This window comes from Tetrao urogallus (assembly GCF_951394365.1).
Source record: "Tetrao urogallus genome assembly, chromosome: 5".
NCBI classification, from domain to species: domain Eukaryota; kingdom Metazoa; phylum Chordata; class Aves; order Galliformes; family Phasianidae; genus Tetrao; species Tetrao urogallus.
The window spans coordinates 10,189,178-10,215,704 of NC_136818.1; the positions used below are offsets into that span (position 1 = coordinate 10,189,178).

The 26,527-nt window shown below is 43.7% G+C and overlaps 1 protein-coding gene across 1 annotated transcript in view; it reads right to left on the reverse strand.

Annotated features, from left to right (window-relative positions):
• PTPRF (protein tyrosine phosphatase receptor type F) overlaps positions 1–17,422 on the reverse strand; it is a gene marked incomplete at its 3' end in the record, with an annotated part of 217,628 nt that extends 200,206 nt beyond the window's left edge. Inside the window, exon 1 of the mRNA XM_079535358.1 lies at positions 17,311–17,422. Within this exon, the coding sequence (XP_079391484.1) occupies positions 17,311–17,404 (94 nt within the window). The 5' untranslated portion in view covers positions 17,405–17,422. The remainder of the gene's footprint in view (positions 1–17,310) is intronic.
• Between the last annotated feature and the right edge of the window lie 9,105 nt (positions 17,423–26,527).

The following is a 26,527-nucleotide window of genomic DNA, read 5'->3' on the forward strand; positions in this document are numbered from 1 at the left end:
TTGAATATGGTGAACACTGAACAAGAACATCTGCATGCATTTTTATGGCCCACTCCAGCCATAAGTGCATTCAAACACACAGTAGCTTTAGGTTTAAAAGACACGAGTCTATTTATAAACAGCCCACGTCACGATCTGCCCAAGTTATCTAAAACTTCCTCCTCTTGCAGTGACACCTCACCCAGTCTCAGCACCAAACTCTTCCACTCCCCAGGCTCCTCCAATCCATCCTTCCACCAGTCCAAGAGCACCAAGGGCTCAACCCCAACCAAACTTTGAAGTAATTCCTTGAATTTCCTCTGCCCCCAGCTGGCTGCCAGCACATAACCCTTGAATGCTGTTTGTCCCACCCAGCCAGACATCCCCCCTCACTTAAGCCCTTCCGGCCCATTCAGAATCTCGTTCCTTGCACAGCTGTAAACACGCTCCTACGATGCAAAGCCTGAACCAAGAATATGAGAATTTTCTTTAAAAAGAACAAAAAGCAAAGGAAGCTGCTGGCGGAGCTCGGCCAGCCCCAGCTGCCCATCAGCATTCAGGGCACGCAGCTGCTCGCGGGGAAGGCGGCTGGCGGTGGTATCCCTGGAATTCAGCTTGGCGGGGGAAGAAACAACCTCTGCTGCTTTTTCTGAAATTTCACGTAACCACCGTACTATGCCTGTGTAGTTCTGCCCAAATTCTTGTATGTATTTTGAAAGCTTTGCTGAAACAGTTAAAGCTCGGCGTTTATTTTACAGGAGTGCCCTTGTTTGCATGGCTCCTTTTGTTGCCATCTGTCAGGCTTCCTCATTGAAGCTCTTACAGAGAAAACATCAGTAACAGCAAAACAGCAGGAATTTAGGCAGACAGCCACTCCTTCCTTCTGCCCTTAAAAGGTTTGTGCCTGTGTTGCATTAACAGGGATCGCTTTCTGCTGTAACACAGACACCAAGCACAGCATCGGTCACATCTGGATGGTGCCAATACTTCCACACTCCATTTTATGTTCTTTATCTGAGCAGAGCAAGGGCTCTCAATTCCCTACTTCCTATTCTCCCACCCTGATACCGCACAGCTCAGGCAGTGCTGCGCCCAGCTGTGCCAGCACAATGCCCCAAGTCACACCAGACTGCCACGAGCATCCCATCCCCATGGTGTGCACACCTACAAATCTCAGCCTGCTGACTGCTCACACGTGTGGCACCAGAGAAGATACAGGAATTACTAATGTGACAGCTTACATTCCCCTCTACTCATTATCAGGATGACCCCCCTGCCTCCCTCTGACTCATTTTAGCATCATTCCTGGAGAACACCTTGTGTGCAGCCCCAGCACCACCCAACACAGCTCTCATAAGGTTTGTGTATCTTTTTTCCCAGGATGGATGCACTGTATGAGTAGGACTGCCTCTGTTACATGTTTTGTGAAGAGCTAAGCACTTCATTCGAGCTATGAATCATCAGCAGTGACAGCAGCAGAAACATCTTGTCATAAGCAATGAAGAAACTTCAAATTAAGTATCCCACCAAATAATTTACTGAGATTGCCAATCCACAGTCAAGAGGACTTTGCTTATAAAATCATTCATCATTTAAAAAGGATTGCAGGGACAAAATCTAACTCCCCAAAGAACTTCCAAACTGCTAAATCACAAGCAGCAAAGGAGAGAAGGGAGGTGAAGGCCAGTGTGTCTGCAGCACCTCTCGTACCTTAACAACGGCAAACATTTCTCACGTACCGGTACGGTGATCCATCTGCCAACATCCTGAGAAGAACTATTTAAATCTCCCCAGGCAGAAGCACCTTTCCCCCTCCCCATCACTGTTTTGGCAGCTTGGAATCTTCACGCTAACAGCCCAACCTCAATTTTTAATCAAGTCTCAGAACAGAAAGCAGTTCTTCACTGCACCTGTCGGACCTGTCTCAGCACCAACATTCTCAACATGGCACACGCACACACTGGAAACAATCTGAAACTTTTCATGGTCTGTAAAGTAACGTAATGTGTCTCTACAGTGAAAGCTCTCAGAACACAGCTGAAGCAGCACCATCTTCTGTGTTCTGGGTGTGTTGTATTGCCTTCCTTTAAAAAATCCTCTTCCTCTATAGATTTGCTCCCTTTCAAAATCATGGCATTTTCATGGCTTCTGGAACTCGAGCTGTGGGACACAAAGAGCTGTTCTCCCCATCCCCATTCATTATGCTTCCCTGCTTCTGCAGGGAGAGAAAGCAGCAAGTCACGCTATTGGTTCCCTTTGCTGCACATGGACCATTGACTCCCAGAGCCCTTACATCACATGCAATGAACCAAGAAGGTATCATACACAAAAAAGAGCTATTGCACACTTAGTGTTCTCCCAGTGCTCTCTCTAGAAATGTAGCTAAGCTGAAATGTGGGGCTTTCTGTGATTTCAGCACAGCCAGCTTATACACAGACTCAGGCTATGTACTCCATGATCATTAAAAATAACCTGCTACACTCACAATACCTCGCTGCTTCTAGCTATAACCCCATACCAGAAGTCAACATGCCCTTTCAGCACCAACAGCAAGACTCCTCGGCTGTCTGAGCCCTACCACTCCTGCTTCCCAGCCTCCCCCCTATTTCCCCCTGTGTACGATACTGGAAATCAAATCCCTGTAAATACATTGTACCTTGAGGGAAATTATTCACTATCCTAAGGAAGCCATTTCCTTCTCCAGCATCACGTCCCAGTGCAGCAGGATAAATGACTGTGGGCATGTGCATCTGCGTAAGGACTGACCTTCCAGTGTGCAGCTAATGAAGATCAGAAATCATCAAGTTCCCACTACAGATAACTGAAAGCCTGGCATGGATGCTTAGCAAAATGTTCAAGTGACTTCAAAGACCTCTATCAATACAGGAAAAAGCCACACTGAAATTCTGAACCTTCAAATCTATTTAAAGTGTTTCCCAACAAAGACAGAGGATTGCTGGGCTGCCCTCCTCATGCTGCTCTTGGGGAATGAGCCCCTTTGCTCAGCCCAGCCATTCTGGCACTGTCAGTCAATCTGAGCTGCATCTTACCTGTTCCCAAAAGCTCTCTGGGTGAAGACTGACCCTGGGACACTGCAGCAGGGATGGGGCCATCCTGCACACAGAGCCACGCGTGGGCTGCTAAATGGGATTCATTAATCAGGCTCCGACTGCTCCACTTCACCAGGTGGCAGCTCTTTATAGACACTGCCTCATTTCTTTATTTTTTAAATGCCTAGATTAGTTTAGTGCAAAGCCATTGAGAGAAACAATTTGTCTGAGGAGATGATCTATAGATGATTGAATGCGTGCTAATCAGGCTCGCACAGCCCGCAGAAGCAGCCCGCCGCACAGTGCCCGGCTGCGGTGTGGGGATCAACAGACCTTCCCTTCTCCCCATTTCAGATTTCATTTTCAGATTTCAGCAGCCCATGGGCAGCAGTGGGGCATCTCCCAGCACAGCCACTTCTGAGGGCTGCACCCTCAGGCTGCAGGAGCCACCAGCTCAGAACAAACCTTGCACTTGGTCACCGCTGCTAAGCCGGACAGATTCCTACTTGCGCTCCTTAACGTATGCATATTTAAGAAATAAATTATCAGGGAGATCTCTTTCATTCAGATTAGTGATTAGAATATCTTTTTCTTCTTGAAGCAGATTTTTTCCTCAGCTGTATCTGCTGCTATTCTGGGACTCTGTATTGTCTTTCCTCAATGCTGCAGAAAATGTTTAGCAGCTAATTGCACAGTCAAGTCCTTTCACATCATTTTCACTTTGACAAGAGTAATTAAAAAAGCTAAACAGCTCGGGAACCAATTGATTAGGTCTGCAAGCTCTGTTTGGGCAATATTAAAATGCACGTGTACAGAACAGCAAATTTTCACAACACATTCCTGAACATTTATCACTTAGTGTCAGATCCTTGCAAGATCTCTCCTTTGCTCCACTCCTATCCCATTATCACAGCATTTGTCTACGCACCGTGCATATATCCACACCACTTGCATATGGGCTGTGCGTGCTCCATGCTTCAAGAATCAAGAAAATTAACCCTACGGGACAAAGAGAATACTTTCCTTTCATCTCCCATACTCATAGTCTCCAAAGTCTCAGTTTGCAAACAGACTCCAACAACTCCCATCGCAGGAATGCAACCACACAAGGCTACTTTGTCACTACTTTTGAAAGACTGTGTATAATGACAACTTCTGAACTTTTGCCAGTTTGTGTATCTATACCTGCACCACAGAAAAGGTATTTTGAAGCACAACCCTGTCTGCAGACACCCTGTGATACGGTGCTGAACCACCTCTTTGTTTGCCTTCACATTCATCCTAGTCCTCCATAGCAGCACTTTTTCATATTATAACTTTTCAACCACGTAATTGAAATTATAAGGTGAAGGGCTCCAAAATTACAACAGATGCACCAAAATGGTGAGCTTATGAGCAATAATGAAATGGAAAGTCTGGAAGCCTGAGGGTACACACATTCAGAGGTGCTCCCTGTAGTTTCTTTTCAAGAAAGCTAATAATTCTACATCAACAAGAGAAATTGAAAGGATTTATTTTATATATATATATATATACACACACACACACACACACACACACACACATACATATACCTATATATATATATTTTTTTTAATTATTATTTAAACCACTTCCTCCTCAATTATGCTTTCTTTTTGTGGTGGGGAGCAGAACTGAGTGCATATTTAACATCCGCCACAAAAGCCACAAGGTGAAGGGCTGACAGGAACACAGCACAACTCTAACTAAAGAAACTCCCTTTGTTGGTGGCATGAGAGCCATCAGTCACCTTCAGTACCACCTGCCACCCAGGTGCTGGTGCTTCCCAAAGCCAACAGCTCCGTCCCTGTGTGACTATAGGGTACTGGGCAGTGATAGGGAATGGGTTCACGGCAAGAGTCACCAGTGTTAGGAAACAAATCTGTGAACATATTCCTGGTAGCACCTGGAAGGGGCTGGGCACACACATGACTTCTTGCAGAGCAGTTTCAGAAGAAATCCCACTCTGCGACAGCTCCATCCCACCCAGTGCTGCAGCAGAACAGCATCCCAGGGACCTACAGCCACTCTGTTTGGTGCAAAGGCTGCCCTCACCAACCTGCACAAGGTACATGCAAATCCCTCCAGGAAAAGGCTGAAGATGTGAAGAGCTGTATGTAGAAGGAGACGCTGAAAGGAGCAACTGGAAGGTTTCACACATTTGCAAATGTGATAATTTAAATGACAAATGTAACAAATTAAATCCAGCTTGTTAGCTAATAGAATATTTAATTATGTGCAATGAATTATCACTTAAAAGATTTGGGAATTTAACCAGTTATTCTCAGAATGCACGATGCACTCCTGAGCATGATCTGATAACAGCTCAGCACTGGCCCCCTGCATCTCCTTCCACCTTACCTTGTTTACAGCTCTATCCTGTAATAGTTTTTACTTGTTTCCTTGATGCCTTAATTTCCTGCAATAATACATCTGCCATGAATAATTAAGCAACGCATTTGCTGCTCACTGAAAGCTGAACAAGAGCAATAAATCAGCTCTAGGACCCTCTGCCAGCACAGCGGCAATCACTGATCTGCTGCAGGTTGCAGGCTGCGGTGGGAACTGCATGAAGCACACGAGGAGCCACTGGGCAGCGTGGCACCACGACTGGCCACAGAGTCATTAAGTATCCTGAGTTAGAAGGGACTCCCAAGGATCACGGAGTCCAGCTCCTCACTCCACTCTGTACTAGGAGGTATATACAACTCTATGGCTGAGAGCAGCGTCCCAGTGCTCCCTGAGCTCCAGCAGCTTGGGGCTGTGCCCACAGCCCTGTGCAGCCTGCTCCATGCTCACTGCCCTCTGGTGCAGAGCTTTTCCCTGACCCTTCCCTGATGCAGCTCCATGCCATTCCCTCAAGCTCTGCTGTGTTCCCAGAGAGCACAGCTCATCGCTCTGCAGCAACGCAGCAAAGCCCATTCTGGCACTTTCCTTGGGAAGGCCAGAAAACTTAGGTGTGCTCTGTTCTTCACGTGCACTCATTATTTCTTGCACTCTCACTTTCATGGCTGTTCCCACCATTTCCCTGCTGCATGGATAGGAGAGCAGCAGCAGCAGATTGCCTGAGTGAGCATCAGTCCCCTCTCAGCACCAAGGAGATGGGCTGCCTTACATTCCTTGCTGTATCTGCAAATATCTCCCAGTGCCCGTGGTTCCACGGGCAGGAGAGGCTGCAGGATGGGAGCAGTGCGCTGAAGGATCATCTGCAGTCAGGCCCATTACCCCCTCTGAAGGTTTATCTCTCTGATTCACATTCACCCTCAGACAGCTGGGCATGCTGCATTCCTCACTTTTTTCTTTTTTTTATATGAAGACTGATAGAAGATAGGGGAGAACGACAAAAACAACAGCGATAACACTTCCCTACACCACTTCCAGTCGCATGCATATCAGAGGAGAGGAACAATAAAACAACTTTCCATTACCAGAACAGCATCACCTTTTAATTGGAATGAGGTTTACAGTGCAATCGTGTTAGAGAAAGCTCAGCTGCAGAGCAGACAAGGGGCTCCAGCTTGGCAGAGCGGGGCCATTACAAACCTAATCAAGCACAGGTACCCAGCCAGGCCCAGGAAATGTCAGAGGCACCATCAGGATTCCACGTCTTAATTTGAGAATCTCCCCTGTTCACTAGAAAGCGCAAAGGCTCAGAAAAAAATTTTAAAGGTCAAAATGTAGAACAGTTCATCATTAAATTTCCTTACAAAACACCCTCGTGCAGAAACAAACCGTGTAATGTTCCTGTTTTTAATTCTGTTGACAAAAGATTGTACATATTTTAAAAACGTAATGCTTAGCAGCTGTGCCACCAGTCTGCCGAGTTTGCATATAGAGCTGTAATATTACCATACTCTATTATTCATAACAGGCAGCAGACTTCATTCTCGGTCTTGTGAAAAATAATTGCAGTTCGAAGCCAAAGTCTGAAGGCAAAAACATCCCAACAGAATGGCCAGAGTTTCCAGAATGCAGGAGCTCCTGTAACAGCCTGCATCTTGATTTAAATCAATTAAATTAAAAAAAAAAAAAAAAAAAAATGATAAAGAAATTTCCTCTGATCTGTTCTTGAGAAAGCTTTCCAAGAAGCATGTGGCTCTTACACAAAACACAGGACAGGAGAAGCTCCAGTGAGCAAACAACTTGTTTCTTAACCAAAACAACTAAGCCATTAAATAAGTCATCTTCTAGCACGAGGCACTCTCCTTTCAAAGTCTTTGGACTTCACTCACTACATAAATGTCCAGAGGTTCACATGCAGTTGTTTATAGGAAGAAAAAAAATCGATATTTCCACTTCTCCTTGATGTTCACAAGCTTTGCTTGGCGCCTGATCTGAACCTCCCATTTAAGAACCTTCTCTTCTCCTAGCACCAGGCAGGAAGTCTGCACACTCTCCTCGTTCTGAGCTCTCAAGACTGATTCATTCATTGAAGACCTCATCAACACGAGCAGAGCAGAAAGGCTATCATCTAGTAGGTCTTTGGGACAGTACTCCTCATTTCTACATGGCACTGAGGTTGCATCTCCCAGAAGAGCACAACACTGTTGACTCTGTTAACTCCTGTACCGCTTCTGATCTATTAGAACTGCACAACTTTGCTGTCTACCAGCTGTTTAGGCAGTTGTGTCTCATTCTGTATTTATGTAGCTGATTACTCCTATTTTCAAACATCTATCTGCATTTCCCCTTATTGACACACTTCCTTTCAGACAGTTTCTCCAATTTGTAGAGATCATTTTGAATTCTATTGGTGTCCTCCAACATGCTTGCTGCTCTTCCCAGCTTGTTGCTGCCTGCAAATTTAATAAGCATGTTCTCTATTCTATCAGAGAGATCATTACTGCAAATGCTGAATGCTACCAAACTGCCAAATACCCACCCCTATGAGCAGATGTTTCATGAGAAAGAGTCTCACGAGGGAGTATTGAAAGCTTTACTAAAGATAAATGACATCTACCGCTTCTCCATTCACAAGGCCTGTTATCCTGTCATTAAAGAAAATTAGATTGATCTGACCTTGACAAATCTACGTTGGGTATTGTTCCTTTGCCTATGTGGATGTAACAATATTTAAAGTTGTTGCAATTAATAACACTTTAGAGAAGCAATAATAAGCATGCAGCTTCTTACAACAATACCTGATCTTAGATATGAAATGGGAACTAATTTGAACGGGATGAAAAGAGAAGAGAATGTCTTTCTCTTCACACCTCCCTTAAAGATGCTGCATTTTAAGGCCATTGCTGGAGGCTGTGGAGGGACAATTCTGAGGTGCACAGGCCTCGAGTTTGATGCAGTCCAGCAATGATTACATCACACAGTACAGAAGCACAAGCTCAACAAAGAAAACTCTGTATTTAAACAGTTGTCTCAACTGGAGGGATGTACTGGGAAACAAACATCACAGTGCGTGTGAACCCACCTTCCCTAACCAGATCACACCGTGTGCTGCTGGAGCTGGAGGATCACCTCTGGGTCTCCAAAAGGCTGAGATTAGAATAGCTCTGCCTTTATTCACAGAATGAATATGCAGGTGATTGAGGTGTGTACAAGCTCAGACAGCACTCGTTAGCCACATGCACTGAACACTTTGCGTGAAATTCCCTTCCTTCATATTATTCAACAGCAGACTTCTCTGTGGGTCACTGCCTTCCACAAACAAAGTTCCCTTCCCCTCAACTGCTAAAGTGCGCCTGTGGTAATGTCAAACATTTTCATAGACATTTTATCTACGAATAACACTACTACTTGTATTACGGAGTACAGAAGCAAAAATCCTCTTTGTTTTCAAAAGCATCCAAACAATCTCTGCAGGAAGAGCCAAAAAGCAAGCGCCCAACTCATAACCACAGCCCCCCAACTTCAGCTTTGGCAGAAAACCAAGCAAGGCACATTTCAGCCATGAAAGAAACTCATAGAAAGCTAAACCAAGCAGCTTATAATAAAGAACTTTGCGTAACCCCTAGTATAATGCATGCAACAGAGCGTACAGAAGTACCCTGGAAGTCTGCACAGCACACATAAATGGCAAGACAACAGCCAGGACCATTACCTCCCCTTACAGGGAACAGGAGCAGAGGGAGCCCTTCCAGCTCTTGGACTGCCCTTAGCACCCTCCTGAGAGCCCCAGGCAATTCGCTGTGCTCAGCATGCCAACGATGAACACACTGTGCCAGGACAAGGCATCCCAGAGCTTTACAAGGGAATATGAAAGTATTTTCTCTATTTTCCCTTTTGCTTCCCTCCCCCTGCTGCCATGGCCCCATCACTTATTAAATGCCCCGTAAATCAAAGAGTGGTAGATGAACGAGAGAAGCCCGCTTCTGTCAGGGTTTTTCTTGCATTCTGAAACCACGGAAAGCTTATCTGTTTGATGCTAAATAAGATGAAAACAGGTAGCCATCCCTGTCACATAGGTATTTTAATCATCTTAGGCATTTCACAGGATTTTCACTGCTCATCACTCAGTTCTTCAATGAATCTTCCCTCATGTAATTAAACACTACATAAGTAAATATACTTACAGCTTCTCTTGCTTCCAAGCTGGCTTTTGTCAAATACAAGGACTGAAATCCATTCACGGCAACTCTCACATTTACCACCAAACAGAGGACTTCAGTTTTTAGCTCAAAAACCAGCAAAGCACTATCTCTGCCTTATGTAGAGCTCCGCACTGAAAGCTACGACTTGGCAATGTGTGCACGTCTACCACCCTCACAAGCCACGAACTGGATTTGACAAGCTGGTGACAATGTACCATCCTGTCTGCCAGGCACACTTGTGCCGGTGCCAGGACTCAAACTGGTTATTACAAATGGAGTTTTTCAGGGGCAAACAGACCTGGGTGTGTAAAGCTAAAGCCGCTGCATGTTTCCTGGTCTTTCTGGATCCCATTTTTCCAAGCAACCTTTACCAGAAGTAACAACACATACGTTAATAGTTGAAGTGAACTTGTCTAAAAATAAACAGAAAGAAAACACGTAGGTGTTCTGCACTCCAATATCCAAGTACTGAGGCTCAAGAGCCATCGTCTCCTCCTCCTGCGTTGCAATTAACTTGCAAGGGCTTTTATCATTCACCTTTGGGGTGAACCAGGACAGTCATCACAGGTAGAAATTATTGAGAATTTTTAAAAAATGAGAAAAGCATCAAAAGCAGACAAGAAGGATCCCCAGGGTACAATCTTCCTTTTAAATGTGCAGCATTAACCAGTGTCAAATGTGGGTGGTTACTGTCCTCTCTATGGGACCAAATTCCCATAGAAGCCAGCATCAACCGGAGCACAGCAACCCCGCACAGTAGAGGAACCTGCCGTGCTGACAGCACCCAGCACGCCAACACACAGCAGCCACCCTGGTGCCACCAGCCTGCAATGGCCTTTCCACTTGCTTTATGTTTTGACCAGAAGCTATTCATAAAACTCAGCCCAATTTTCAAAATGCGTTCATGGAAACCGTAGCGTTAATTAATGAAAAAAATGGCAACAACGGTAACGCATGTAATGAAGGACAACCTGAAAAGCACAGCAGGGCTCATTCCAGCATGTGTAACATGAAGTGGAAAATATTTTCTAATTATTTCTTTAACACTACATGGAGTGCCCCGATTATAAAGACCTCATGCTATAACACCTGAAAAAGCCCAGACTTTTTCTGGCTGAAAGAAACCAACACTCAGGACAAAGTCTGGCATTGCAGCCTGCAGTTCACACACCAATGTAAATCTGTCATACATCAGATGTGCTTTGGTTTAATCCACTAATCATATGTCAATAAAGCATGTGAGGCAAAAGACACTCCTACGACTTAGGGCTTCCAGCAAGCACCCTCTGGTGTTTTCAGATCAACAAAATAAATGAGATTTGTCTTCAGCATAGACAAAGCTCTGATTCACACAAGGGGCTAAATACAGCATTCAATTAGAAGTACACCACTGCTTTCCAGTTACTCTCACATAAAGACAGACATCTGACCAGAGAAAAAACATCCATGAACAAAGGATTTACTTAAAGAAAAACAAAAAACATAACACACCAGCAAAAAAAAAAAAGATTGAACAACATTCTGAGCAAATTTCATACTTGTAGTTGTTCACCAAATCGTGCTGCTTCGTCTTGTATTACAATATCATTCTGAAGTGCCAACACAATGAACAGATAATCAAAGAACTAAAAAAAGAAAAAAAAGGCATCCATATTACTACTTTATTGCCTTTTTTTTTTTTTTTTAACAACTGCTCAGCTAAAACAGTGCAAGCTCCAGCAGGCCTCATGCTTTTTCCTCACCTGAGGAATGACAGCATGACAAATAGTATTACTTAATCAGTATTTTCCAGCACTCCTTTTCATCTCAAAGGATGCCACCATCACTACTACAGAATATTTTAAAACATCTCCCTGAAGTATTCACAGCAGCCTGTGCAGTCACAACTAACTAACATCTGGGAATACACACAACCAGCTTGCAACTACGTCTGGAAACTGAAGGATGAGCTTTGCAAGACTGGTAGTCAGTAAATAACAGCAAGGATCGATTACTTGGACAAAATTTCTTGGGTAAGTAGATGAGTTGTGATCCAACAAAATGTATTTTCACAGAATCCTTGAGTTGGAAGGGACCTTAAACTCCTCTGCAATGAGCAGGGATGCCTACAGCTCGACCAGGCTCTCAGAGACCCATCCAGTCTTATCTTTTTATGAAGTTAAGGGCAAGAACCCAAGTCACACTAACAAAATGGCAATCGGAGACTTCAGAAGATTCCCAGGTCATCGTAGAGGACCATGCTTCCACCTCAAAGCTATGGGCAAAGGAGTAACAATTGCTGCTGTTGTGTGACACGAGGTGGCACATCTTTTCTCGGTGCTGGTCTCGACTTCAAAATACACTTCTAAAAGTCAGGAGGATTTGTGGAGACCTGTAAATATGATTTGATCAAAAAATCAAGACCAATCCATTTTTCCACAATAAGAAGGACAAACTTTCAGACTGTCCAACTGTTACATTCTAAGTTGCTCCTCAGGGAGCCTGCATGAAGCAGCATGAACTTCTAGCCTAGCTGACAAAGGTTACAGCATCCAGTATCTGAACCCAAAAACACACAAACCAAGCCTAAAATAAATACAGATTTGTAGAAGTAATGATTACTTGCCATTTTCCCAGATCACACAGGAGATGGGTAAATTCTCCACCATTTAGCCTTCAAATCATGATTTGATAGTCTCTTAAAAGCTATGTGCTAGATCATTTGCAGCTGTTAAAAGCAGATGCAAAAATTACTCTCTGAAATTACACAGCCTCCATTGTGCAGGTCACAGTACTGATGACCATTGTGCAGGTCTACACTGATCTGATTTCTGGCCCTACAATCTATGAATCTACACTGGAGATAAAATTTTAAGCAGTCACTTTACTGTTTTTCTATATCACCTAGCCAATAAGCACATTTATAGAACATTCTCTCTCAAAAAAGTGCATTCAGTGTATCTGCCTCCAGCTCCTGTCACTGTACCAATAGCTTGCATAGATGTGAAGGCAGCAGAGCAGCTCTGGCCACCCAACCCCATCTCAATGCCACGGATAGCAGGCAGGTGTGTGACATGAGGAGCCTGGTGCAGAGGCACAAGTCAGAGCCTACAGTGAGACCTCCTGCAAACCAGCAGCCCCGCAACACCACTGATGAATGACAACATGCCCAGAGCTCTTCAAAAGCAAGATCCAGCCTGAGATTTCATCACAGCCCTGGGCTCAGGAGCCTCCCATCACTGGGGGCTGGAAGATGGCGCCAGGAAGGGATCGCTAAATATTTATGCTGTTCTTACATTCTCCATAGGTCTTTGTCATGACCACTGCTGGATAAGAGCTATGGAGCTAAGGCACACCTTTGACCCAGCACCTGATGTTGACTGATGAGTGATGGTGGCTTTAAGAATAAATAAAAAAGACAAATTGCAATGCTGTGACCTGTTATAGGTAGCTATCCAAACAAATTCACAGGAGTCCTGCAAGTGCTGGAGCAAAAAGGAACATGGCTATAAATGCAGAAATATCTGCTGTCTACTCTCAACAGAGCATTTGCTTTTACAGCATCCTTCCTATCTTTTACATCTGCAATGTTCGGCTACAAGCCAGCAGCACCTAGATATTTTACAGAAAAGTGAGGAACCATTTATGCCTAAAAATATATATGATGAGTAAGGACAGCAAAAATAAGCTGCACAGTGACTGTGGTTAATATTTCTGCCTGCCCCTTAACAATGCAACCCAGTGCCTCAGTTACAGGGGCTTTCCTAAGCAATTTTTTACATGTTCTTTTCACTGATTGAATTTGTCAAGCTAGTCGAGGCAGAAATGCAGAAAACTAGTATTTACCTGAGTTGTAATACCTGGATCTGATCATACCAATTATACCTAATCACTACATTCAGTTTTTGGGGATGGGCACGCAAACAAAAATGAGGAAGCGGAAACAGATGTAAGGCAGCAATGGAAAAACCTCAGGTCCAGCTTTCTGGATGGGACTCTGCCATCCAGCTTTGCAAAGCACAGCTTCAGAGGTCTAGGTCCAAAGCACCTGCCACTGGGCCACTGTTTGGGATGCGAAGCCAAGAGGCAGAGCTGAACTGGGGAACAAAGCCCCACCTGGGTCGCAGGAGCAGAGCAGTACGTGTAGGCACACAGCTGGGGCACAAGAGAAGCAAGTGATAGCAAAAGCTCCAGTGCTCTTCCATGCAAAACCTCTGGACAGTGCTTTACCTGCAAGGCAAAATCCCCAACAAAACAGAGCTCATCTGGAACCACGTGTCTAGGAATTGCACTCTCCCATTTCTCAGCCTTTGCACCTCAGCTTCCTATTTGTTTTGAGGTGTCTCCTCAGTACAATTTGCACCCAAGAAATATGGTTAACGGGAAGAATTTGCATGACATAACTATCTGATAGAAAGGACCGAGGTAGGTTTGAGCTGATTCAGATTTGCAGCCCTCACTCATAGGAGGATGCGGGAGGGCAAGGACCTGTCCTACAGGCACCAGCCCACTGCTGCAAGCTGCCCCTCACACACCCTTAAACAAAAGTCAAGCTTGCTCCATCTTTAGAAATCAGATGCAAATTGTTTACCATGTCTCACTTCACACCTAGTTGCCCAAAGTCTGTGACTTTGGTTAGAAAATACTGGGGATGGGTCACCTAACCTCTTCCTTTAGCTAATGGAAGCCTCGCTCAGGGCATCAAATATAAAGCCTAATTTTAAGAAAACGGACCAGCAACAAAACACATCGCTGATGACGGTATTGATTCTTTTTCTCCCTGGTTTCTCAGCGTTTTGTTTTGAGAGGGTTTTTTTTTTCATTGTTGCTTGTTATTTATTTATTTCAGTAGAGTAAATGACATATTTCCGAAGGATTGAAAAGAGCATCTTTTAGCTGAACTGAACATTAAATGAAATCTGCAAAGCCGTTTTTCCCATGCACAATCAAAAGCTGACAGACAAGGATGCACGGAGTGCATAAAAAACACAAGCAAGCTGAGGGAGAAAGTGTAAAACAGTCATCCTGAATCAGCTCTGAGCCACTCTAATGGAATTAGGGTCACACTGACAGAAACACACTCAGATCACAGAGAAAATTTAATAATTTCTTACTGCAGTCTGTAAAAGCAGAGGAGGATTTGAAAGTGCTTTCTGCCAAATTAGCAGTTCTCTATCGACCATTCCCCACACGTTCCCCCTCCTGCTCACCTTCTCCTCCAAACCCCTCACCAGAGAGGCCCCGAAAGCACTGGCCCTATCTTGCTTGCAGGGAGGAACCCAGGGAGCTATGTGTTTAACCTCTGGATGCCCCTTCGATTCCTCAGTGCTGACGTTATTCAGCCCCTGTGAGCTCAGCCCCAGGAGCAGCATTGCAGCGCACCCGCCGCTAATTCCGCTACGCGATACATATTCAATCTGTTTTATCTCAGGCGTTAACTTCTCGCTGTCTGCCAGCTGCCTAATTGTCAGCAAGCTCCAACAGCCAGGCTGAATGTGTTGTGACAACAACAGCTACAAAGCACAGGCTGGGAAGGTAGGGACGCCCAGGTTCTGAGCACCCGGCTGCTGGCAGAGGCAGCCCCTGCCCCGTCCCCTCCTACCAGTACCAAAGCGATGCTGCAGACTGACTCCAGGAATGCAGAGATAATCGTGCTCCCCTTACTGTATTACTTTTAATTGGAGAAATAGAGGAGCAATTTGTGATCCAGAGCCTTGCGATTCTTCTGCTGTCTCCCAGCAGTACCACAATGGGAAAAAGAATCACGGTGATATACCAGGCACAGCCAAATTCCATCAGGAATCCATCCAGACAAGTAAACTGCCATCAAGATGCTTAGGGGACAATAACAATGAGGAGAGGACATATGAGGTGCTTCTTTATCAACATCCCTTTCTACCTTTTGCAGTAAGGTCCACCATGCTTTCTTCCTACCAGGGAGTTCTACCAGGACTCCCAAACACCATCTCCACTATCATATTTTGCCCATCTCCACCATTGACAGCAGTATACAAAATAACAAGAAATTCATCCTGAAACTGCATAAATGCAAAGCTTCCCTCAGTCTCCTGGCCTTCACAGAGCATCCTGCCACTGGGAGCGTCGGTGTTAAAAGTCAGTGGGGCAAGAGAACGCTTTCCACTCAGGAAGACTTCAGTTAATCTACAGTGGCTGTAGCAGTTAAAAGGTCACTGTCCTCCAGATTTGCCTTGCAGATTAGGATAAAGTAATTCAGAGTCAGTCTGCACCAGAGAAAAAGGCATACATACCGATATGTTTGCTTCTCAAGACAGAAGTGTTGCACATCTGAGACATCAATATTTGGATCTGGGCCTGTGAAACAGGGCCAAGTTTCTTCACTTTAAGCATGTGGAAGCATTCCACAAAACTGGCAAACCATATCCACTACAGATTATCCTTAGACCAAGAACTGTTCTAGGATGTCTCAAACTCCACCAGCTTGTGCACAGCTGATGGAGAAATGCTTTTATTCTTCGCAGGGACCAGGATGACGATAATGAAAATTTTTTCATACCTCAAAATATTAAATGTATACTTATCTGTGCCAGACTCCAAAATGGGATATAGCACTTAGACTTAAAATAATCTAGATAAGCATCTTCTAGCACCTCTAGTGATGGTAAAAATAGTGGTGAAATGGTGAAAATGAATTTTCATCTTTCTTCACATCAATCCTCAATCCCCTCTCCAGCTTCTCCAAATTTACTCCTCCCCCTTTAGTCAAGGACACTGAAGAACTCCAGTCCATTTTCTCCACTCAGCCAGGCTCTTAATGGTGTGGAGACCTCCTTCAGCTTTCACAAAATTACATCTTAATTACAAAGCCTGGTGACCAACTAAAGCTGGAGTGAGAGGCAGATGGCTGGTGGCAGTTCAGGAGGTGCATCACAGCCACCTCCCTGCTCCATTTGAAGCATCTCAGGGGCCCAGGGTGTTTGCAAAGATACTGAGTATTCGCAGCTGCCTTAGAGCCTGCAATGAACATGTGAATATTTGGCCATTCTGAAAAATGAATCCTCCAAAATCATTATATGCTGGAGCAGAAAAGTGCTCAGCAACACGCAGGTACATGCGATATTAACCAAAGCACCATGGCAGCTCATAGCAGGCTGTCCCACTCCATGCTGCCAGCAGAGAGCTACAAAGGCTGACTTCCTAAGGACATAAGTCTCTCCTCAGGTACCAGACATGAGCAGAGCACCTGAAGTACCACCACAGGAAAATTTGACTCCAATTCTTCTACAGGTGGAGGGCAGCTACACCAGAAAGTAAAGACTTGAATGTTTTCCCAGCAGTTTTCAATCACCCACTGATTCAGGAGAGATGTTTCAGTTCTACAGAAACTATAAGAGCTGGTAAAAGAACAAAGTAACAGGTATTACTTCAACCCCAGTACATCTCTCTTCCTCCACCCCCAATTTTCTTTACTCATCTATACACGTTAGCAATCAAGTTGTCAGGTTTTTATCTTGCAGCTACTACTGAAGCTACTACAGAAGCTCATCCTGCGCTTGAATAAATGTTGCCAGCCTTTTTAGTTCTATTTGTGCCCCTTCACACACATACTGTTTATCTTCACTGCACACACTGGAAAACAAGATTTGGAGGGTTATCCCTTTGTCCTCAGTGTTGCCAGTACATATCCAGAAGTTTCAGCATTTGTTGAAAGAAAACTTGCAAGACATTCAAGCCTTTAAAAAATGAATGTTACTTACTTTCGGCTCCTGCTTTAGCAGGATCAGGCAGCATCAAGCAGCACAGGATGACTGCTAGCACAGTGAGTACTGAGACGCAGAAGTTAGGCACCATATTCCAAAGCAGGGCAAGTCCTCTTCAGTCTGAGGCAAGTGGTCAGCACATCCAGCGTTACAGACACAGACTTACTCCTGCAAACCAAGAGATGAAGAAAAGTGTTTAAATATGATGCATGCATTAACTGCTGACATGCAAAACTAAACTGTAAAGACAATTAAGACACAAGTACAAATGAAATTTGACTATCTTTCCTGCTTGAGCAGCATAGCATCACACTAATACTCCACAATCCAGTAGGCTGTTTTTAAGGGGCACGAGACATAAAAACATCACCATCTTCAAGTCTGCCTTCAGATCCCGTCTCCATGACAGCCTGACAATATATCCTTTAGCTGTTCTCACTATGTTTGTACAACAAATAGTTCTGAAGATGCACATTACCAGAAACAGTGTCTTAAGTTCACAAAACTCTCCTTGTCTGCCCAAGAGAGACATGCTCAGTTGCATACATACGGTGGTTTGTAGTCAGCAGTGTTCAGCATAGCTGGGCTGGTGAACAACTGCTATAGAAAAGGACATCCTTTTGTAGCACCAACTGCATCTGCACCTCAGTTGGGTCTAAACAGGAGACAGAGCAGCTGAACAGAGTCAGCTCCCATTTCATAGAGCAAATGGGGATGCCAGTGAAAAATAATGGTGAAATGCCTTTAAAGATAAGGTTTACTTAAAGTAAAGAGCTAAGGTTCATACTCTCCAAAAAAGGATAGGAGGCACCATCTAAAAGGACAAAATTACCCATCTCCAAAACAAAGCAAAAAGTCTCGGTAATTGGCTCAACCTGAAGATCTGCTTGGATACAGAAATGCAAAAAATTCCTTGAAACCTAACCAGAAAGACAGGTATTTAAAAAAAAAAAAAACAAAAGTATTTGTGTGTCTACATCCTTTGTCTTCTCATGAGAATGTACTCTATTTACTTTAAAGACAAGAGACTAAGGTTCACCTGTTAAATCAGACGTTAAAGGAGTTAGCAAGCCCCATTCTCTCAAAGTGACAACATCTTGCAGGGACAGTGGCTCACTCTTTCAGCACTAGGCATCTCATCAGAGGCTCAAAAGCCATTTAAAATAAGTCAATGTGTCTCTCCCTTGCTAGGCTGCAAGAACTACAGAAAGTCACTAGTAGGGCACTAATAGCAAAATAAATCTCATGCTGGCATAGATTAGCCTGTGATTCAGCAGCATGCAGCAGGGCAAAGGGGCAATGACTTCAGACCTGAAGGCTTTCTAGGCCTACAACCAGCAGTGCCTTGGTGAAGTCACCTGGAGGTGTACATGTAATTATCATGATTTTGGACTCCATGTTCTTCAAGCAAAGTATTGGAGTGCACAGCCTGTACATGAATGACATACATCTTAGTGTTGGAAGAGGTTTTGAAAAATATGTTAAATATGCTAAAAAAAAAAAAAAAAAGACAATTTTATGTATTGCGAGATTTTTGAAAAGAGCAGCAGCTTTTTTTGAGAGAGAGCCACAGAGCTTTTGATGGAGGTGTGTATTACATGTTATGAACATGCTTACTTCTGACAAAAACAGCGTTCAAAGAATGCCAGCAACCACAGCGTTCAGGGAAATCCACACAAAACCTCAAGAGAATCTACCTAGGCAAATATTTACATTGCATCGTACTAACAAACAGCAGATCATGATTCCTCTTCATTCTGTTACTGTATTTGCACAGTAAATCTTTTCACACGTTATAATATCACACAGTACAAAGAAATCTTTATTTATGCAATGTCTTCTCCAGCCAAGACATCTGAAAATACTTTACAAAATAACCTAGTTCTAACCTAGATGCAGAGCGAATACTGATCATCTCATCCCGCCTTTATTATCTCAATGAAAAAAATAAATCCAAGTGAGCTCAGCAGCAGATTTTGAATACAGAAAAAGAGGCTCTTCATATCAGCCACACTGGATTCTCCACTGCTCTTCAGCCTCCATATTCTCCTCTCTCTCTTGCCAAAGAATTACTAAGAGCGCCAGTGACACGTCTTACACAACAGAGACGGGCAGCTGTGTCTTTATAACAACATCAGCTCTATTTTCAACAGGAAACCCAGTTCAGCCCCCAGGCGGGCTGCCCAGTGTCAGCCAGCCCTCCAGATAAGGCTCACAGGGGAATGGGAAGAAGTGCCCGGATTAAGAGTGAAGATCACAGGTCTAAATTCTGTATATGCGGTGCTAATTTGTGCAGTCTGGAGACAGGAGCTCACTGAAGCACACATTGAGCAGCATTACACCTGGCTCAAAGGCACCTTAAGCTGCTGCTCTTCTTGAGGGAAAAAAAACAGAGGGCTGAAATTACTGTGTCAAAACAAACAACATGTATTAAACTCTGCCAGATTAGGACAGAGAATGTTTTACAGGTGGTGCTGAAAACATCTTCGGTATCTATCAGACCAGACTGGGGATGAATAGCTTTCACAGAGCTTTTCCTCTTTCATTCACTTCCATTAACAACAAAAGTGCCTGATCTAATGGCGTATCTTGAGCACAGATTACTCAGAAGTCATGTGAATGGCACTGCCACTACCCTCATTCAGGAATAACTCTCAGGAACACAAAAACCTCAGCTAAAGAATAGGTCTCTTGATTTCTGTATTTCTGTCTTCTTTCAGCTAATAAGATCAAGTTTGTTCCCATCTCCAGCTTGATGGATTTATAACTTTCCTCTGAAGCCCCTAAGATATGTGCAGCGTACATCATGCAAAACTGATGAACTGCCAGCTACTCTAACCAGATGCCTTATAGATTTGATCTTTTTGCAACTGTTTAGTGCTTCACAACAATTTACCATCTGGTAAAATAAGCCAGATTGCCCTATGCAAGACTGCTGTCTGTCCCTCCAAAGTTGATACAGCACCTTTGTTTCTTAACAGGAATAATCTTCTCTACTTCCTCTCTCCAGAGTTGCTACCTATGAGAAACTCATCTACATACAATATTTAAAGCCTTTAAAATTGGAATGTTTTAAAATTTTATAAATCTGAGCAGCTGTCATTCTCTTTTGAAATTGAAAATACGAAAAAAGTTTCTCCAAGGGGTTCAGCTCTCTTATTTTTAGGAGTGAGGTGCTCTCTCCCTGGAGGACAGCCCAATATTCAAAGCAAGGTGACAGGGTGTGAGCTGAAGTCCAATTCACCTTTCAAAAGCCAACATCACGCTGATCATTTTGAACAGTAACCTTGAACTAAAGCTACAGGCTTCTTTTGTTTAAGGCAGAAAGGCATTATAAGGAAAACATATGTTGTAAGAGAAAAAGCTATAAAACCAAGTAATGTTGGTAGACACTGTTAATCAGCAAAATAGATTTTATAGAATCAGAGCTGCTTTAGTAGAACAAAGTCCAACAGCAAGCAATCAGCCAATGCTCTCAGACCCCTACTGTCTTCTTTGCCTTGACAACACCACGCCTCCTCAAGCTGCTCTGTTTTGCACCTGAAGCTACCTCCTGTGCCCCAGGTGACCTCCCACCCCTCCTTCTGAAGGCACCCTTTAACCTCACTGCTTGGAGCATTCCACAACCGAGACTGCGTCTGGGAGCTCAGGCAATGCAGAAGAAGATCTTGCAAACACAGATGTACATTCTCATTGCTACTTCTGCATCTGGTCCTGGCAGTATCATAAACCCGACACCATGTAAGGCAAAAGGAGGCTGCAGCTAAACATTCCAGATGGCTTTGTAAAATCCTCTCTGAGTTTAGCTTGCGAAACTCCATTCTCTGCTCCAAACTCAATGTTAGAACTACCAAGCGCTAGCTTGGCAGAGAACTAGAAAGCTGGAAAGCACAACAAAAAGAAATAGCCAACTCAATTTAAATATAGCTGATTTTGCCCTAGGGCAGGTGGATGGAAAAGAGGAGGTCTCGAGAACATTTTTGAAACCTGCATGGTTTGATTCTTTCAGACAAGCAGAAAAAGCTGGACTCATTTAAAACAGAGCCAAGAATACCAATGGCTCATATGGTACTCGGAAATGCTGGCAATGAGCACGTCCCATAGGAAACTGCACAGAGATTAGAAAAAGCAGTCAACTTTACAGAGTCAAGAATTGCAAAGCAGTGCTGAATAGCTCACGTCCTCTATGAACTCTTCCGGAAAATAAACTGAACTGAAGCAAGTGTTGTGTGTGCCATCCCATGAATGGCACGGGGAAGAAAAGCATCCTCAAAATAAGCAGCCCATTCCAAAAAGAGGGACCAATGCACTGGAACAGCTTTGCATGTTGAAGCTATTTGCAACCTTACTTACCTAACAAGTCAGCACAAAAAACGTTCTCTGTAGGAATCCCTGCAGTACATCCACAGAACTGCCAGGTTCAGTTTTGAGTACGTCTACTGAAACTATATTTGCTGGAGACATGGTAAGAAATTCTCTAAGAAGGTAAGGCCAGTGCATAAGCAGTGTCCTTGTCTGACCTGGAGACGGAACAGTATCTTTTCATAGAGAAGCTTCAAACAATCGTGTTTGCTTTTCAAGGTGGAAACATCTTACACCTTCTCCAGACCAAGGATGGGATATCAGAAGACATGAGGTGGGTGCCACCCAGCCGCTTGCGAAAAAGGGGCTAAAGCTATCTGCTGCTCCCAACTATACCACATGCACTAATTAAAAAAAGAAAACCCGTTGACTTTAAGAACATGTAGAGGCAGCTTTGCCTTTTACACAAATACCCTGAAAGGCAGGAGATCCGTGTGATTCGAGGGTCCTGATCAATGCAGTACTCCAGGGTCACAAAACTGATGCTAATCAGGAACTGACCATGCAAGGAGGGGCCACGTGCTGCATTAAAAATGAGAACAATCATTGGCTACAGCTCAACTGCTCCATTCTGTATACAACTTCTCAGCTGTGCTCTGAATGAGGAGGATGAAAGCCGTGAGGCACTATATAATTCAAGGTCATCATATTGCACACATTACAAGTTGTAGGAGCACGGTTACATGAGAGTTAATGACTTTTGAACGTTTCACTTCACTACATTAGTATTCCTTTAGCATAGATTTGTTTGTGATTTTCTGCAAGAAATACAATATAAAGAGACCTGGGGAGTAGAGCAATATGGCCAAAATAGACAAAATGAGTCTCATTCACTCCAACCTCCCACATGCAGGGAAAGCATTAGAGAAATTCATTGGAGAGTTACAGGGAAGACTGTAATACTAACACAGATTTGGGGAAGAACTTAATATGAACTTCAGTCCAGTAAAGTGGCCAAAAGTTAAAGCAAGTGCTGTGCCAGCAAAGGCATCACACCTCCAGGCCCCAGGTGTGAACAGGCTGGAGCACCAGATCCAAAACTCCCAACCATCTGGAGAGAAGGGATGAGCAAAGCAATTCAAGAACCAGGAAGGATAAAAAATCTCTGTCAAGTCACAAGCGCTAGACAGACTGGCTAAGCAAGATGGGGATTTGATAACCATCTGTAAGTACATGAAGGATACAAACACCAAGAAAGGAGTGGAGGAGTGTAATTAGCCACGGGCATACAACTGTGAGTAATGGAATGAGACAGAGCAAAAGAAACTGTGCTGAATATTCTCAGTAAATCCTACAAAGCAGAAGACAAAAGAGAGAACAAACCCCAGCAGGAAAATCTTTCATCATCTCTTTAGATGGAAATTAAAAATGGGACAAAATACATATATATGTTTCATAATGTCAGAAAAAAAAGTATCCTGAATGCTGACAATTGGTGTGGTGTTGGGGTGTGGGGATATACCCAACAGCAATGAACAATCCAGTGATACTTGAAAAAGCTTTTCTTCCCCTGTTATAATACTGGCAGAGTATTAGAGACAGTATGAAGACTTGAGCTGCTTGCTGGTCTGGCTGCAGACTTCTGGGACCCTGAGCCCAAATGCTGACCCATGGTGAGAGCAGCTGGAATGTGTAGGCTGACAACGCGCACCCAGTTCCTGGCCACGTTTGCCTCCAAAGATACTCCTTTCTAAAGGCGTTGCTGCCTGCAGACAATCCTAGATAAAAAGGAGGATTTCTTCAACTGAAACAAGGATTATGAAGGGCCCTGTTAAATAACTACAGCGATAAGTCAAAACGTCCACTTAAAAGACAGATCAGCCTTGAGTCTCGCGAGCCCAGCCATCATTCACGCTGAGCGCTAAGTACAGATCACTGTAGATCACCCTATCTGTGTGTATAGGTTCTTAATGCCTGCTGTAAAGTCTCCTTAAAAGAAGCTAACTGTTGCACGCATATCACCCTTTCAACAGAGCTCTGACTGTGTTTATGGAACAGACACAATCGCACAACCAGGTGCATGGAATGTTCGCAGCAGCGTGAAATCCTGCAGGAATTACAAATAAATTCAGCTATTCCTTCACTACTGGCAACTCCACACAGGGAGGAACATGCTTCTGTATCAGCCACTCCCACAAAGCAAGAATCCCTGCACTTTTTCTAGCAATGACTACAAACACAACAATATAGTCTTAATAGAAATGACCATGTAATTATAGGCTTATATTCAGCACAATGAAATGATTAAAATCTCAAGGTACCGAGTCCTCTCCTCTAAATCCCAACTCCTTAGCATCAAGTTTCACACACCCACGATGCACAGCAGAAGGTTCTGAACTATAACAGGAAGGAAGAGCAGAGGAATATTGTTTTCCTGGGCTTGCTGCTTAGGAGGCACTGCAAGCTGACTGCTATTTACTGTACAGCTGGGGCACTGCTGCTCCTGCATCTGGCTTCAGCAATGTTGAACCCATCAGTTCCACATCTCAGACTGACAGGAACAGGCAAAGCTGATCAGACAGATCCTGCAAGCACCAACACGACTCCAACACAAATGGCAAGAACGCAAATGATGAATCAGATGAGGGATAATCTGCCCTTCAAGCATTTGTACGGTGCATGCTGGCTTCAGATGAAACTAAGTTCTAAACCAATTGTAATTCAAACTCAATCACTTCATAACAATGCTTTTGCTCTATTCACACATCTACTCAGCCCCTTTAGTGGCCTCAGTGTAGAAATTTTCCAGGGTTCTTCCGGATAATGAACAAATTGTAGCCTGCTCTCTGCATCTCAAGCATTTACATTTCAAGCAACTACTGGGATGGTTTTCCTTCACAGAATCCATGAAAGGCAGCCCCTACAAGAACATGATCTTTCAAGCGTTTTGTTATTTTCTCTATTTTTGCTTCAACCACGGTAAAAGGTACATAAAGAACTTTCATCTGAAATAGTGGCTCTTTTCAACGAAAAATCCCTTACTTTTGCTGGAAGTTCAGCTATGTTTTATATAATGTAACATACTACTAGGGTCTGCACAGTTAATACGTTCAGATTAATAGCTTATTCCAAAGCTGCTTTTGCCAAGACCTCAATTTCTGAAATTTGCTTATCTTTTATATTTAGAAAGGCATGGTACTAGTGCTAAGTCCTCCATTACATTTTTAGCAGTTAAAAATTGATGCAAAGAAGTAATTTCCCTTCTTAGCAGTACCTTTTCTTCCTTAATTGCCACCTTTAACCTCCCATCATCAGGTAAGCCCACATTTCACACAAGACAATGGGTGCTGATTTGCTTCAATTATTTATCTTCTACTTATAGATGTTAGTTCTTCAAAGTCCACCTTGGATCTTTCAGCTCTTTTATGCTCATTATGCTTTCTACTCTCTACTAACAGTACACAGGAGCTGGATTTCCACATTTTGAAGCACTCCTGCTTGAGCAGCTCCTCAAACCTGCCATCGAGCTAACGCCAACTTTTCCCAGTCTTGCTAACTTTTTTTTCCACCTTTGCTTTCTCATGTTCCATTATGGTTTCAAACCACATCAATGAACTGTTGCACTATTCTCTCCACTTGTTTTCTGCTCTTAACGCTTTAATTTAGGCATTCTTTGAGTAACTTGCTTGCTTTTTTAAAATTCTCCATTCTGAAGCTCAGTCATTCTCACATTTTGATCTCCAAGCCACTGACAGCATTCAGTGCACTACGTGCACCATAGTCATGGTCACTCATGAAGATGTGCACAAGGATTCCACCAGCAACTTTAACTTGACCGATTGGATACCAGCAGCTTGATAAATGTTAACTCTGAGCACCTGCATGTGTCTGGAGTTATCTGAAACCAGGCTATGGGAAGCATGCACAACGAAGCCTCCATCCACCACCTCTCAGCCACCGCCATTTGTGGCAGCACAGAAAGGACTTACTGCTCTGATTCTGCTAATACAGATAATAACCCTTCTTTGCAGGTCCACCAAGCTTCCAGCAAGTTCCCAGACACACCTCAGCAACCATCCTTGCTAGACACAGCTACCACTAGAACAGCTGGTGGCATTGCTATATTAGACTGGACCCAAGCCCCAGCCAGTCCTCACTAAGCCCCAGCCAGAGCCCTCCCAAGCCCATGTCCTGCAGCTCCAAAGCACAGGAGGAGGCACAGCAGCAGGCTGCCACAGGACTCTCCTTAACACCATCACAGCAGACATCTTATGCCGTACTGGAGGGTTTATGTATCCAATTAAACTTTCTGTAATTCTCATTTTGTGAAACTATGAACATTTTCAGTGCTACATTTTGGAACTGTTCCCTCCTAAAGGGTTTTGAAGTTAATTATATCTTAGTTGCTATTACAGCCTCAACCACAGATACTGCTTGAACCCTATTATTGTGTGTATTACTGAAGGCTAAAATAAGAATAGCTGCTGCTTTGGTGTGCTCCAGAGCTAGCCTTTCCAAGAAACTGCTTCTCTAACCTTTGCCCAAACATTCTGTGTGCTCAGTTTATATGCAGGTACTTAACGTAGCCCAGTAGGGTAAATGGGCTTATTAGATTTATTAAACTGAATTCTCTCTGTGCAGAACGCCCCCAGCATCCTGCAGTCCTCTGGCTCTGGAGGCATGTGGCTGTTACCATGGAAGACAGCACCCAGAAATTCCCTCTGCAACTAATAAGCAACAACTATGAAAGCACAAATCTCATGCAACTGCATTCTGTATGAAAAATGAAAGCTGCTCCTGTAACCTATAAAGAAACAGAGATGCAATCAAGCTTATTACAATAAGATGCTAAATTTATGATTACTCTTTTCTTTCCTCCCTACTCAAGCTCCCTCTCTTTCCCGTGTGAGAA